Source organism: Dermacentor silvarum, chromosome 2 (assembly GCF_013339745.2).
Source record: "Dermacentor silvarum isolate Dsil-2018 chromosome 2, BIME_Dsil_1.4, whole genome shotgun sequence".
In the NCBI taxonomy this organism is placed as follows: domain Eukaryota; kingdom Metazoa; phylum Arthropoda; class Arachnida; order Ixodida; family Ixodidae; genus Dermacentor; species Dermacentor silvarum.
Window position 1 is genome coordinate 152,032,739 of NC_051155.1, and position 16,756 is coordinate 152,049,494.

The window sequence follows — 16,756 nt, forward strand, 5'->3', positions numbered from 1 at the left end:
CCAGTTACGCTGGCGACCGCTTGTACAAGGAGTTGGGGATTTGTTTTAGGAACGATACCTAAAGACGAAAAAGCCGACCACCATGCTCAGTAAAGTGCCTTCTTGTTCACTGGATCAGCTGTGTAGAAAAACCGCTTTTACGCCACTTGTGTGGTATCTCCTTTTCTTTATTCCGAACAACTTAAAAAAAAGGTTACCTGGGACTAGATAGTGTTATACCACCCTTTTCTGTGCGTTTATGGGAGCGCGATACTAAGCTTAAACCGCTGCAGCGAGGCAGTCCCTGCAAAATGACAGAAATGACGAGACGTCCTTCCTAGAACAACGATAAAGGCGACGACAGCTCTGCGAACGCCTGCAACAACATACGCCGAAGGAAGATCCACTGCTCGCAGGCTTGTCGCGCGCGTGTCAAGCGCTCGTGCACAAGGCCCGCACCGGCACTGCACTTACGCCAGGTGTAACTTGCACGCTGGCGTCCACAGAAGGAAAGAAGACGTCCATACATACAGGTTGCCCAGTGTGCAAAGCGGCACCTGCGCCAACCATCATGGCACTTGCTGTGGGAGTGCCCAAATTATGCAGCCCTCCGACAGAAGCACCGGGGGTAACATTTCATAGTGTTCGCACGTGTCATGCATAGTGAACGAAAGAAAATTACTTCTAATGTTCTATTTTGTACAATAGTGGCTACAGCTTATCGATTTTACCATTGGTCCGCGGGAATTTGGCTGCTTGCGAAGTAAGGCATGATTCAACTATATCATTCTATCTAACATTTATGCTGCGTTAATGCATTGTTCTACTGACAGTTTTATTTAACAGCTCAATAAAATTGCTGGGCAGTTGTTAGTGTGTCAATGCTTGGCGCATGAAGAAAGTTTCTTGATTTCTCAGGTTCCTCTGTTCAGCCACGACGATCGTCGGTTCCATTCCCATAATTAGAAGCTTTATTATTTTGTACAGTCGAAAAGATACCGTACGCTTTTCTATAGGGAACATGAAAAGAAGATACGCTCCAAAGTAGATGACGTCTGCTTTCTTGGAAACGCTCGCACTGCAAGAAAGGGTGCTTTATTGGTGACATTCGGTACTCCATGCCGATTACGAACACAAAACATGATAAGTTAATGCAGCATCAATCTTATTTTGGCGTCTAGTGTGTTATGTTCTTTGTGTTTCATAAGTAAAACCATCAGTTTCTATTTGTGATCGATAAAGGCGAAGTGAACAAACAGCACTCATGTGACCAGTATCATGTACCTACAAGCATATTGATCTTCCAGTTACTTCAGTATTCCAGTAAATTATGTACAAATCTAACACATAAGGCAGGATGTGTCTGCAAATTAGGAGGCGACGCAGGTACTCAGAGGGAAAATTTTTCCATCAAGAAGTTTTCAAAACACCAAAGAAAAAAGAAGGCCATATTGAGACGAAATTTGCAACGTTGCTTTCACCAGAAGGTACTGTAAAATTACGAGAATTCTTCAAACGAGGTACTTCGATAGACATGTTTTGTATGGACGCATGAGCGTAAATTGATTTTAAAGATGATATAAAAGAGGGCGACTGGCATATTCTACAGATTAACAAGGTTCTGTGTACACGTCTTCTCTCGTACCACCTAAGTCACACGGCTTGCACCTCTTGAAAGTGCGCTCTATTTTCAATAGTTCGTTTTCCTCTTCTCACCAAAGTTTCTCAGCGAAGATTCAGAGAAGAAAGTTAGATGCAGAAGTGCGTGAGATCCATCCACTCTGTTATTGTAGTAACTATCTCTCAACAACGTGTAACTGAATCAATTAACAACCTAAATGTCAATCCGGGCATGGCGCTTTATTTATTTATTTGAACATGGCCGTCACAAGTCTCTCACACACTACACAAACCCGTGGTACCGCTCGCGACCCCTGAGATACCGTAGAGTCTTCAACTCTGGAACGACAAAAAAAATGATGGTGGAAGGAGGGCAGCCTATATCTATCTTTTGTTATCTCACATTCTCAATCTCTGAAGAGGTTGAAAGGGTGACCAGCAATGTTTTCCTTCTCACACATATTTCTGTAGATTCACGGGCTGTCAGGCCCACGAAGCACGTAATGTGAGCGGTGGTATAAAAGCAACCATCATACTTTGCAGGAACGGCAGTCACGTCGCCGCTTAAGTGTAACAAAAGGAGAAAAAAAGCAACGTTAGCGGGCTTGTGATCCGGTCTCTTAGGGCACCCTTCTGTCCATGGTTTCCGCAGCGTTTTGTGTGGCTGGCAGACGCACAGGGAAGACAAAAAGGAACGATAAACGAGAGGTGGTGCACGGTCCTGTCAGCAACCTGCGCACACAGGCCGCAAAAGCAGCGTTCCGAAAGAGGAGGAAAAAAAAAACAACGCACATCGTCACTAAAACAAAGCAGGAAACCATTACAAGGAAGTGTTCGGTGGCAAAGCCGTATGCCCATCACAGCGGCTCATTAGCAGCCACCTTCTTCCGTCGTTGGTCTCGGAAGAACCACGTAACAGAGCGCGCACACTCTGCACACAGCCGGAACACACGCGCGTCGGTCGAGCCAAACAGGAAGAGCACACAACGCACTCCAGCGCGAGACACGTCGAATGGTAATCGCACACAAACACACACACACGCGCGCGCGCGCGCGTACACGCACAACACGTCTGACCGCCGCAACCACAACAGTGACGGTGCACTCGTAGTACGCAGTCTAGCGGCGGCGGTAGTCTTCGAGAGGGAGGAAGCATAGTGGGCAAAAAAAAAAAAAAAAAGTTGCTCCCGCCTCCACCGTCACACTTTTCTCTGAGAGTTCTACTGTTTCCTCGAAGGCGAAAGAAGAATGTATGGATGGGGCGTGAGTCCTATTCCGCGGCTCAAGACCCCCTCGCGCCGGTGGCGCGGGAAAGCCAAGTGGGAGTGTTCGGCCGAGTCAGTCGGTTATTGTTTCTCTAGAGCCGCTGGTGCCCAGCTCAACTCCTCGCCACAGTCTGCGCCCGGAAGGCCACCGCGCCACCAACACCGATGCTAGACCGTTGTCTCTTCCCTCCGGTCCCGGAAACCACTGGTAATGGAATGAAAGAAAAAAAAAGAAAAGCGATGAAGAAGAGGGATGAAGGAGTGGAGGTTGCAGAAGTGCACAATATCACGCATTCGTGTACCTGCTCCTCGCTGTTCAAGCGTGCCGACGTCAGCCATTCACTGCCACTGTCAGTGAGGCGTCGTGCCCGCAACCGACCATAATTGACACCAATTCTTTATTCGACAGCTTCGACTCTAACATCGTACAAGGCGAAATGCGAAAACATCCGTGTAGTTTGATTCAGGTGCGGGTTAAAGAACCCCAGGTGGTTCAAATTATTCCGAAGTTCCCCCCATCAGCGTGCCTCGTAATCAAATCGTGGTTTTTACACGTAAAGCCCCACAATTTATTTTAATTTACTATCAGACAAATACACGACCTCATGGCCCTCGGTAATTCCTATTAAATGAACAGTGAGGGGAAAAGTGCTTTTCTTTTCAATGGCTGAGTAAAGGTGCTGTACATTCACGCAAGATATGAAGGTGGGAACGCGATCATCGACTGTTTCTGTAACTATGCTTTCAATACGCGTTTGCTACGTGGCAGAGACGAAATTATGGTCGGTTCCTTTCTCTTCCCCCCCCCCCCTCCCCATTTTGCCGACCCCTCTCGTTCAGACGTATTGGCAATCTCTGAAGGAGACTGTTATGATTCGGCCATTATATCAAAATGCCTGAATGATTGAAATGACGCCACTGCTGGCTGCTTTGAGAAAATGTGCAATTGCACTTCACGGTGGTAATAACTAAATGCACGCCCGTGTAGCGTGCATCGGGTGCACGTTAAAGAACCCCAGGTGGCCATAATTAATTAGTCCCTCACCACGGCGTGCCTCATAATGAAATCGTGGTTTTTGCACGTAGAACTCCAGAGTAAAATTTTTAAAATACACTAAAAAGCACACTGGGAAAAATAACGGGTTTATCTGAGCCCGAGTCATGACTGCTGCCAGGAACAGTAAAGAATGGAGAGAAGACCCGGTAGCATTGTCTAGTCTCGTCTCCGCCGTGGCGGAAGCGCCCGCCGCCGAAACAGCTGCTGAAACGATCGATGCTAACGCTTCAACCTTCAAAGCGGGTGTCACTGTACCTTGATAGCCAGAAAGGTGATTATTGGAGATGCTTAACGTCTCAAAGCAACATTCAAGTTATAGGAGGCAACGTAATGGAAGGCTCCATGGCAATATTGAACACCTCGGGTTATTTAGTGCGCATGGTTTATTCGGTAAACGAGCCTTTTTTTTTCTTTTTCGTGCTTCCCTGATCTAAATGTAGCCGCCGCAGCCGTGAATGAAATCATTTATCTAGTGCACAGCAGCCGCACTTGTTCCAATGAGCCACTACGGTCGGTAGAGAGACAAAAGGGAAACGCGCTTTCTCATTTTGACGCATGGCATTGGTACACGAAGGACATGCGTCGCACAAGCAACGTATTCAAACAAGGTTGAAGTATTCTTACTGTTCTTTATCAATACATTCATCATCGTCAACACTAGGCAAAAGACGACAGTACAGGTTCAAGAGTGATATCAGAGATGATTGACGGGAAAGGGGCTTTCAAAGTGTCGCGCTCGGTATTTTCATGAGTACATCATAATATGTGGGACAAAAAAAAGGTGATATTTCTAATGTGAGAAGGGGAAACGACAATGCGTCAAATTTCCAGAAAAAGTATATTATGAGCTAGACGTCTTGCCACGAGGACACAGCTTCATTTCGTCCCGATCGAACGCCTTTTAGAAGCAGCATGCCACTACATACAGCAGGATTGGCTGCTCGAGTAACAAAATTGGTTCTGTGGTGACGACAAGATCTAAGATCATACTAGGGAACTTTGCGTTGGTGCAGATAACATTTCCTTAAGTGACGAGAGCTGTTGTATACCCAGAGCTGTTACCATCATCAGCCTATTTTTATATCCACTGCAGGACGAAGGCCTCTCCCTAGAGCTGTTATGTATACCCATAAAAGAATGCAACGTGTATTGTAGATAATTGACCTGTGATTGCCACGACAAATATGTCGTGAATAATCTCAGTGTTCCTCTTCGTGGTTCACAACTTCTTGGCTCATGGTTGCCATCATCTGTAGTAGCAAGAACTGCTCCGACAATGAAAGAAAGCAGTGTTTCTGTGCCTGCTCGCATAGTAACCTTCGCAAGAAAGTAGAATGCGCGGCGCGTAAGTCTTTATTATTTCTTCCAATAATGAACCATGGCCTCCTTCTGACCATGAGATATGAAAGTTGGAAATGCTTTAACTTTTTGGGGCTTATCTCCTGTCTTTCTTGTTATGTAGATTGACTAATTTTAATGGCTAGAGAATAAGATACAAAAATGACAAGCTCATCGCACACACGAATTGATTCGTTCTTTATATCTCCAGCGGCTTTGCACCTTAATATAAAACTGACGTCTTTCGCATGTCTGTCGTGAGAGGCACAAAGGCGTTTATCAACTGTCGCAGTAAATGACGCAGTTTAGTACCCAAGTTATTTTGAAACGTATTTTCTGTGTCTGAGAATGCGTCCGTTAATACCAGAAAGGGTTTCATAAGTTCAGACACTACACATTAGCACCGCCGTAATAAAGCTCTATACCATGTGACATTGTAAAGAAACAAGCGCGAAATTCGGAACAATTACGCGAACGAAATGTATGATGCGTACTGCACGTAAAATTTTCAGAAGAATACTCGCAGCTTCTCCTATAAATTGCTCACCAAAAGGTAGCACCACCTCAGATTTATCAAATGATCGCATCTATAGTTTTTCGTTCTTCTGCTACCCAAAGAACGCTGCATCCGCATGAGGCAACGCTGCAGGTCGATCGGAGAGTTGGAAAAAAAGGTAAGGGGAAAATAATGGGTGTATGTGCCTTACGTTTCTGCTAAATTACAGAGGCGTGCAACCTGTAAGACAAGAAAAAGCTTCCATTGATCACGTGGGCACAACGTACTGATGCCGTTACATTAATGACTAGCATAAAGCGAATGGGAAAAGACAGAATGATCATAGTAAGAAATCTCTTTTCTTTTTTCTTCATGTATATGTAGCCGAAAGCAGCCAGCACGTAAACGTGAAACAAAGTGCAGTCTGCCTCGCCACGCCCCATTCGTGCACTTGCTTGTGCTGCTGTCGATGCCTATGGGCGGCCCAGTGTAGATTTCTCACGCGCGCGCGCCTATATCGATCGCCGGTTGCCTCCTCTCACATCCTCCTCACCGATGCTGCTGCTGCCACCGTGTGTGGCTCTGATGGCGTTCAGAATTTCAGTGCTCAGTGCATTGAGTGTAACCACGTGAGGCTGCTTCTGACGGAATGAGCCGTCGACGGCGCACACGCGAAACGATGCTTTAAGCAGCAACACGTGCTTTGGTGAAATTATGGGTGGTGATGTCAGAGGAACGGAGGGGGTTTGGTAGGTAGATGCAGGAGGAGTAAAAGGGCGCTACAGTTTTCGAAAAGCAGGATGTGGAGAGAGGAGGATAACTGTGCGATTTGCTCTGTCGTGCCTGACTTGGCAAGTGAAGGTCCATCAACTCATTTGTTTTTTTTTTCGAGCACGTGATTAGAGGGAATGTATCTAATTAACTTTAGTGGGCATGATAAGAACATGACTAACAGGAAAAACTTATGACAAGTGCTTGAACTTTGTGTCGACAGCTTGACTTGCAGCGACAGGAGGAGCTATTATAAATGCCGGATTTCTATATGCAAGTCTCGATATTACGAAGAAAAAGATGGGCCGGGAACTATGTCAACGTTAACGGCAGGTATGACGATACTTACTCTATAAAATTCTCCCATTAAAGCTCTCGTTTCTCCACACTGTAAAGCATCCGAATTAACACGCAAAGAAAATAAATGTTCGTCTTACTAGCTGGTAAATGCAACCAAGCTCTGACAACGCTCATATTTTGTGAGGTATGCGAGGCGTGGCATCTATGTACTTGTTGACTAGCAAGCCCTTAAACGCTTAAATACAAAGATAAAATCTCATAAGCCTCATAGTGGCCCTTTGTGAAAAACTCAGCAAATCAAAAGCTTCTATGTAACAATATACCTACACTCACAACTGCTAAGACAAGATCATAGTGCTTTTTAGGGACATAATGAATGCAGCTATTAGAGTGGGCAAAAAGTACTTTGAGTTTGCACGCCAGCGCCGTGGCTATAAATGCTAACTACGACAATGTCCTCATCATTAAAGGCGACGCTTATCAGAAAATGGATCACATCTTGCTTGGAACTGTACACTCGATGGTATGCGAAAGCTTTTTATCTGTGATTGAACTAGAAAATTATGATGGTTTTTAGGCTTGTACAAGTTGAGCAGCCAGTTGATTGGACTAGACCATCAGCGTTTGTGGATTTGTTAAGAACAATAAAGGATTTGCGAAACATGCCAGGAGACCACGAATTTGGTCTGAATATATCTTATCTATGAAAAACGGTAAATGTCGCTGAAGGAGTTCAAATATTGGAGACATGGGAGCAATTTCGCTCGAATGCTTCAAAGCTGTTGTGTTATAAAAACCGCTCCTCATGAGAAGCATTCTTTTGAAAAGCTTTAGAAGCATTGGAAAAAACCAAAGGGACGCCGTCTGCCTTCATAATCGCAAGCCCCTATAGATAGGAACGATCTTACAAGCTCTATTGTGTACCTGTCCTCGCTACGACGTACAACGCTTCTCTCTCAGGACCACTTTAAACCGACTGGACTTGAGACCGTTCTCTGAGTCAAAGATATTCGGACCGTGGCTACACCCGTCACTGGCACAAAAAGCGATGCGTGCATTAGAACCGGTTTAAGAGACCGCCTATAGTGTCCCTGTACATCGTCCCACGTGTACTAAGTACTCATTCTCTCCCTATTTTACTCTGTCTATTCCCCCTTTCCCTCACCCCTAGTGCAGGGTAGCAAACCGGACGCTCTTCTGGTTGACCTCCCTGCCTTTCCTCTCCTTGCTCTCTCTCTCTCTTACAAGCTCTGAACGACATTAGATTCGACATATGCTCCATCTTTCTGGGTTTTTTTTTTTTCAAGAAAAGCTGAGTAATACATATCGGACGAAGTGTTTACGGGGAAGGGCGGACAAGAACGGCGAAGGAAGGTGATGGAATGGAAGGTGCGTCTACGTACTCACACGCACAGCTCCTGAGTGTTGTGGCCCGGGACCTGCTGTGTCTGTTGTTGCTGCTGCTGTTGATGCTGCTGCTGCTGATGCTGGTGATGCCTCAGAAGCGTGGCGTGCGCGCCTGGTGATAGAACCCGCGCGGACGCCGACAGCGGGAGCAAGGGCTGGGCTTCCGGATGGTCCGACGGGAGGAGGCTGTTCGGCTTCGGAGGCACCTGCACCAGCGGCGCCCAGCAGTGCTACATTATGAAGGCATAGAAAAGCGTATATTCAGGCTGAGGTGGCAGGATGAAAAGTCCGCATGTTGGCTTTACCAGTCTTAAAATCTTTGGCGCCTATTGCACGGTCACTAATCCTTCTGAGCTTATCCCAATCTCATGCGTATCTCTCAAACGGCTTCTTTCCTCTCACTGTATACGGAGTGTTGTGAAATAGAAATGCCAGGTATGCATGATTCTTAATGCAAAACTGTTTGCTGAACTCCGCTAAAATTTCTCGAAGACGTACTATTTTGCATGAAGCTCGCTTTATTCCCACGTTAGCGTGCATTACCCCATCCGCCATAAATCCGAAGTGGATGTCATCGGCGGTGACGTCACTCGAACTTCGTTTTATTCCGCTGCAATAGAACGTCGCCACCACTTGTCACGGCATGGTGACGGCTGCGGTGAAAGCCCAGTGTTCACCTTAGCACTAACAGAGGGCGCCACCATTGAGTTGTTGTAGAATCGACGTGTACTTAGTGGCATCGCCACAGACGACACACACCTCTGATTTATTGTACACCAAACTGGGGGGGTGGGGGGGGGGAGGGGTTGATCTGGGGGGAGGGGTAAGTAATGTTCATAAACAAAGTTAGATATTAACTATATGCAAAATGGTACGAAATTTGAGAAGAGACTAGTCACCGGTTTCACAGGAGGAGTCTTGCAGACCTGGTGCGCCTTTTCAGGCAACATTGGGTGTGTACAAAGGGCAATCAATGCTTAACTATCCGTAAATTGCATTCTACCGGTGCTAAAATATGGGGCAGAAACTTGGAGGCTAACAAAGAAGCTCGAGAACAAGTTGAAGACCGCACAAAATGCGATGGCACGAAAAATGTTAGGCCTAACGTTAAGAGACAGGAAGGGAGTGGTGTGGATCAGAGAGCAAACGGGGATAGCCGATAATCTAATTGACATTAAGAGAAAGCATAGATCTGAGCAGGCCATATAATGCGCAGGATGGATAACCGGTGCATAATTGGAGTTAGAGAATGTGTACCAAGAAAAGGGAAGTGCAGTTGAGGACTGCAGAAAACTAGGTGAGGTAATGAAGTTACGAAATTTACAGGTGCAAGTTGGAATCAGCTAGCGCAAGACAAGTGTAGGTGGAGATTGCAGGGAGAGGCCTTCGTCCTGCAATGGACATAAATATAGGCTGAGGATGATGATGGCTATCCGTAAATTTAATGAAAGGCTATGGCACCGATGCAATTGCTACTTCTGCACATACTATATGTGCTTTGACCAACACAATTTTTGTGAATGATTTAAGTTAGTAAATACGCAATAACATAAAATTGTTAAAAGCCGTTTTACGTATTCCGAGTAGGGTTGTGTTTATATTAATAACCTAAATACAATCGTATTCAATGACAATTAACTCTGTTGAGTTTATATTTTCAGACCACTTTTCTTCAGATATAGTCGAAATAAAATTTGACGCTCAGTGTGCTAATTTCAGATTCAGAGATGGCAGGATTGGCACAAGTAGAAACTCTCCAAACTCTTCACGTGACGTAACTAACTGCAAGAGAAAAAGTAAGTTTTCTTCTCTAAGCCAGGGGCAGGAGTGCAGCTTTTATCAACTCCGCCCGGCTTCTAGATTAGCCTCATACGAGCTAAACTGACACCCTACGAAGTAGACTGGTGTGCTATAAAATATCAGCTATATCACATTGGGGTTTCTTCTGGGTTGAGAATACGGCTTCATGAAAATAGGATGAGGATGTTGGAATGACATAACAATGCAGCATGCCAGCATGTAGGAATGTTTAGGTGTCACAGACGGAGAAGCAGTACGTTTTTTTAAAGACGTTCAGGAGGTTTACGTTGTGTTCTTTATGACTAAAATAATTAAACTGGCAGATGCCTTATGTCGCTTGCATACCGCGTAGGAAAAGCCTAACGTCGGTGAACGTTCTGCACGCAAACTAGGTTTCATTCGGTCACGCCCCATTTCGTGCCGTGTATGATATTGCCAAAACCCGTCAATATTTCAGCAATCTGAAGCTGAATTTCAAGAACGTTCATATATATAGACCATTTTATGCATAGTTTCTGTTCTCGCGATGTTCGCGGCACTGAATGCGTTCCTGCTCTAGAGCGCACCCATTGGGGTGTATGCTCAAGCAAGAGCATTGTTAAGATGCAGATCATCTGAACTAATAAGAGCGATCCATGTGCGTTCGTCTTGCCATATGGGCGATCACTTGTGTTTACATAGATATCTTGCGTAACTCTTCATTATAAAAAACAAGACGCACTGCTGATGCTCATGGGCCTACAAAGCGCAATTATTCAAAGCTTCGTGGTTTCCAAAAACGGACGTAATTGTCTTACACACTCATTATAACATTGCTCAAACATCAGCTTTAGCGCGTCTAACAGTGGCTCGAAATTCTGTTACGTTAGCTCTAACGTTTCCCTTAAAGAAGCATTGTAGATATTTCTATCGGGAATTTCCACCACTCATAGTAGCGGACATCACGCAGCTAGTCGCAGTTACAATATTGATGTTACTTGTCCTTGGTTTCAGCATTCGATAGGTAGAATATGGTTTGCTAATGCAGTGTGGGCATGTATATGGCACTTCGAGCCCACATTACAGTCGGATACATAAATGTATCGACAGCGTTCTTATTTTTACTTTTCACTTTTCAGTGAAGGGTAGATGGCCGAATCATGCTTTAGTTATTTTGTTATATAGAGGCGATAATGGACATATGTTCAACAAATATCCGACTACAACTCTTCACTATAGCATTTGTTCTGTTTCCTTCTCAAATATACCTCCAATGTAGATTTTTTACAACTACCATATCCCAGGTTCAAATTATCTTATTTAATTTGCTTGACAGAGCATCGTAGGGGCCCGGCACATCGAGTAACGTGCTGACGAAGTTGTCCGTTAATTAAATGCACCAATGCATACTCCGCGCTTGTAAAGCATGCTTCGCCTCAAAGTGAGTAACAATGTGGGGAAATTGGTACTAAACGCATTGGCTGTGCGCCGTAATCGTAATAGGGGTTCACACGATCAATCAAGTGACTATTTTAATGCATAAACAATCTTTGGCAAATACCCAGCCCTGTCACGAAAAAAGTGTAGTGCCTTGTATCTGCTCAAAAATGCATAATTTGCAAAGACATTTATTCGTTATAATAGTGTAAATGTAGATGATCGGAAGCTTCATAAAGAATAAGGAACAAATGAAAAAAATATATCACCGAGAATACCCATATGGATGCATAGGGCTACATAGAAAATGCATGGGAAAGCTAAGAGTAGGGGTGGGCCAACTGAAATTGGGGGTGGGTCAACGTGCAAATTGGGGTTGGGTCAACTTGAAATTTGGGAAACTTGGAGGTGAGCCAATTGAAATTTGGAGGTGAGTCAACTTAGGTTTCGAGGGGGCCAACTTGATATTTCTGATGCGCCAACCTAAATTTGAGGGTAAGCCAACTTAAAATTTGGGGGTGGGTCAACTTACATGTTAGGGTGGGCCAACTTGAAATTCGGGGTTGGGCCAATTTGAAGCTTGGGGTGCGCCAGCTCGAAATATAGGGGGAAATTTCAATTTGGGGGTAAAATGTGGTGTGGGTCAACTTACATAAGGGTAGGCCATCTGAAATTGGGGGTGCGCCAACATCCAATTTGGGTTCAGCCAACCTAAGTTTGGGGGTGCATAAAAAACTGGCGCGCAAGTTCCGCAAGTTGATGAGCGACGCTTCTGCGCGAGTTCATGATAAGTCGTGTTTTGTTTGACAGTAGTGCTTTTATTTAGAGGCACGTTTGGTAAGTTGCATTAATTATTATTCATTTCTCTGAAGATACTTTGGAAAAACTTTGTGGTTTAGGAACGTTCTGTTAGGCAGAGGGCAGTGTTGGTCTCTTCTGATCGTGGTAGAGGCAGATACATTTTCGAGTTAATTTGATGTTTGCTTTCAAGAAAACGTGACAGCTGAACGCTCGAGAAAGAAAAGCGTCGGTGAGTTTTTTTTTTTTTTTTTTTGCAGAGATATGTAGATAGTTCGCGTGAGTTTCCGTTAAACTATGACTTTCTTTTCGGATTTCGCGAGTTCTGAAAATAACACTGTATCAGGTTAGATACTGGTTATTATGCAGTCTACTTCAGCTGTTTTTCGAAATCGCCGGATCGTTGTTCCCGCACGCACGTAGAGAGTACCGCGCCTTAGAAACGGGCTGCACGGATCGCTTTCAGTAATGGTATAATCTACAGATTTCTTTTCTCTTCGACGTATTATGTAAGGGTATTTCTAAGGCTGTGCGTGTCTTGCACGTGCATTTAGAAGACAGCAGCATTTGAGTTTCATTTAGTGCGTGGAAGTATTTACAAATAAGCGCGAATCTTCTTGTAGTCTTGAACGCGTAATTTGCGCAAGTTTCTTTTTTAATGCGTGAGTCGCACGCAAGAGTTTTGACCGCAAAGTGAGAGCGACACTGATAGTACATCCGTGAAGTCAACGAGGCTCTCAGTGGCCCATTACGTGCGTTAATAACGGATGTAGACTACGAACATATAACATTTCAATTATCGATTATTTAGGGTCATTCTGCAGTTAAGTTGGAGGATTTTGGTGTTGTATGCATAGACGTGGAGTGTTCTGTTCAATATTTTATGTTTGACCGAGTATGACCGCACGAGTTTTGACCGTCAAGTGAGAGTGAGTCTGATAGTACATCCGTGAAGTCAACAAGCCTCTCAGTGGCAATATTACGTGCGCTAATAACGGATGTAGAGTATGAACAGACAGTTCATGGCGTTTGTGCCGCATATGGTACTTCAATGACCATTTATTTAGGGTAATTTTCTGTTCGATTTTTTTAGTATAGCAATCTGAATGTCGTAAATCCGAATCCTCCTCCAGTCCACTACATTTTCAGGCACAGAGTGGCGCCTGACACCGGCGAAAAAAATGTCCCCGAGAGCTAGTGGGGCTATACTAGTCAAGGTGCAACCAAATTAGGAAGGCCCACTAAGCTTCAACAAAGTCACTCCCTCACCAGAACAGGAATTGGCCTCCCTGGTGCAGTATTCGGCCGCTACCTTCCTAATGACTTCTAAAATTTACCCATGGCCCTCACTCCCCAGCGGCCGCGGAGCAACTGACCAAGGCGGCGGTCAGACCTGTGACGCAGCAGAGGGTGCTAAGAATCTCTGGGTCCGGACAGGCCACCAATGAAAACTGAACCTGGCAACGTTCAACATGCGCACCCTATCGAGTGAGGCTAGTTTTGCAGGGCTATTTGAAGAATTATCAGGTATTGCCGGGGATATTATTGGCCTTAGGGAGGTGAGAAGAAATGGTGAGGCTTATACAGTGCTGAATAATGGCCACGTCCTCTGCTACAGAGGTCTTCCAGATAGGAGAGAATTTGGAGTAGGATTTCTAGTCCATAAGTACATAGCAGGCAACATTGATGAATTCTACAGCTATAAAGAGAGGGTAGCAGTCGTCGTAATAAAGCTGATAGGAGGTATAGAATGAAGGTTGTACAAGCCTACGCCCCAACCTCCCGTCACGATGATGAAGAAATAGAACAGTTTTATGAAGATGTTGAATTAGCAATGAGGAAGGTGCAAACTCAGTATACAGTAGTCATGGGCGACTTCAAAGCAAAAGTGGGGAAAAAGCAGGCTGGCGAGCAAGCAATTGGCAGCTACGGCATCGATTCTAGGAACACTAGACGAGATATGTTAGTAGAATTTGCAGAAAGGAATCGGCTCCGAATAATGAATACCTTCTTCATGATGCGCAGCAACAAGACGTGGACCGAGAAAAGCCCTAATGGAGAAGCAAGGAATGAAAGAGATTTCATACTCTCTGCCGATCTCAGCATCGTGCAGGATGTAGAAGTGTTAGGTAGGGTAAAGTGCAGTGACCATAGGCATGGGTCTCTCAATTTGAAGAGAGAAAGAATAAAATTAGTCAAGAAGAAACCGCCAACCTAGACGCAGTAAGGGTAAAAGCAGACCAATTCAGGCTGGTGCTCGCAAACAAATATGCAGCTTTAGAACAGGAAAATGAAGGCAACACAGAGGTAATGAATGAAACCGTAAATAGTCTGATCTCAGAAGCAGCAATTGAAGTGCGAAATAATGCACCAAGGCAACCAGTAGGTATGCTCTCCCAAGTAACACAGGAACTAATAAAGAAACGGTAAAACATGAAAGTGTCAAACTTGAGAGATCAGATAGAATCCGCTGAACTGTCGAAATTGATCAACAAGAAGAAAATAAGGGATATCTGAAATTATAACATTGAGGGTAGCAGATTGAGGAAGCAGTAAAATATGGACGCAGCATGAAATCAGTGAGAAGAAGACTAAGCATAGGACAAGGCCAAATGTATGCACACAAAGATAAGCAGGGTAATATCATCAGCAATTTCGATGACATAGTAAAAGCAGCGGAAGAATTCTATACTGACCTGTACAGTTCCCAGAGCAGCCAAGCTACTTTCATTCGAAATAGTGATGAACAGGATACAGTGGCCCCTTCTATAACTAGCAATGAAGGTAGAAGGGCCTTGAAAGACATGACCAGGGGAAAAGCTGATGGAGAAGATGGAATAACAGTCGACTTAATCAAGGATGGAGGAGATATCATACTTCAAAAGCTTGCGACCCTTAATAGGCAATGCCTCACGACTTCACGTGCACTAGAAAGCTGGAAGAACGCCAACATTATGCTCATCCATAAGAAGAGAGACGTTAAAGAATTGAATAATTATAGATACATTAGCTTGCTTTCCGTATTGTATAAAATATTAACCGAGGTAATTTCACATAGAACCAGGGCAACACTTGACTTCAGCCAACCAAGAGCACAGACTGGCTTCAGAAAGTGATATTCTACCGATGCATCATATCCATGTCATCAATCAGGTAATAGAGAAATATGCGGAGTACAATGAACGTCTCTATATGGCATTCATAGATTATGAAAAAGCATTTGATTCAGTAGAGATACCAGCAGTCATAGAGGCATTACGCAACCAAGAAGTACAGGATGCATACGTGAATATATTGGCAAATATATCCACCAGAAAAGTAGAAAGTTACCTATCAAGAATGGGGTCAGGCAAGGAGACACAATCTCTATAATGCTATTCACTGCATGCTGAGAAGAAGTATTCAAGCTCTTAGACTGGGAAGGCTTAGGAGTGAGAATCAATGGCGAATATCTCAGCAACCTTCGGTTTGCAGATGACATTGTCCTATTCAGCAACAATGGGGGCGAATTACAGTAAACGATTGAGGACCTTAACCGAGAGAGTGTAAGAGTGGGTTTGAAGATAAATATGCAGGAGACGAAGGTAATGTTCAATAGCCTGACAAGAAAACAAGAATTCAGGATCGCCAGTCATCCACTAGAGTCTGTAAAGGAGTACGTTTATCTAGCTCAATTACTCACAGGGGACCCTGATTATGAGAAAGAAATTTATACAAGAATAAAATCGGGCTAGAGTGCATACGGCAGGCATTACCAAATCCTTACTGGGAGATTATCACTGTCGTTGAAAAGAAAAGTGTACAATCACTGCATTCTACTGGTGCTAACATATGAGACAGAAACTTGGAGGTTAACAAAGAAGCTGGAGAACAAGTTTAGGACCGTACAAAGAGTGATGGAACGAAATATGTTAGGCCTAACGTTAAGAGACAGTAAGAGAGCAGTGTGGATCAGAGAACAAACGGAGATAGCTGATATTGTAGTAGACATTAAGCGGAAAAAGTGGAGCTGGGCAGGCCATGTAATGCGTAGGATGGATAACCGGTGGACCACTAGGGTTACAGAATGGATACCAAGAGAAAGACAGCAGCAGTCGAGGACTGCAGAAAACTAGGTGGAGTGAAGAAGTTATGAAATTCACTGGAGCAAGTTGGAATCAGCTAGCGCAAGACAAGGGTAATTGGAGATCGCAGGGAGAGGCCTTCGTCCTGCAGTGGACATAAATATAGGCTGATGATAAATTACTTCCAACGTGACACAGCTCGCCCCTTTACAAGTTAGTCAGCTCAGCGTAACCCTTTCTTTATTTGCTCCTAACATGGGTAGCAAGCACATTTTTAAGGCGATGTTCTTCCAGTGATGAGAATTAGCGCCATAAAAACAGGTGACAACCTTTGCTTAGATCGCCGTTTTTAACATACTTTGTTCTGTAAGCGCGTCATACGTATTTAAATCTAAGAAAGTTGAGAAGTTCCGGCTGGCTGGTACTTGACCCAATAAGTAGCTGG

General features: G+C 44.4%; 1 protein-coding gene across 1 annotated transcript in view; it reads right to left on the minus strand.

Annotated features, from left to right (window-relative positions):
* Positions 1-1,058: 1,058 nt before the first annotated feature.
* LOC119441916 (neuroligin-4, Y-linked) overlaps positions 1,059-16,756 on the minus strand; it is a 334,848-nt gene continuing 319,150 nt past the window's right edge. The window contains exons 11-12 of the mRNA XM_037706579.2: positions 8,234-8,439; positions 1,059-3,069 (exon numbers count right to left, since the gene is read on the minus strand). Of these exons, the coding sequence (XP_037562507.1) occupies positions 3,033-3,069; positions 8,234-8,439 (243 nt within the window). The 3' untranslated portion in view covers positions 1,059-3,032. The remainder of the gene's footprint in view (positions 3,070-8,233; positions 8,440-16,756) is intronic.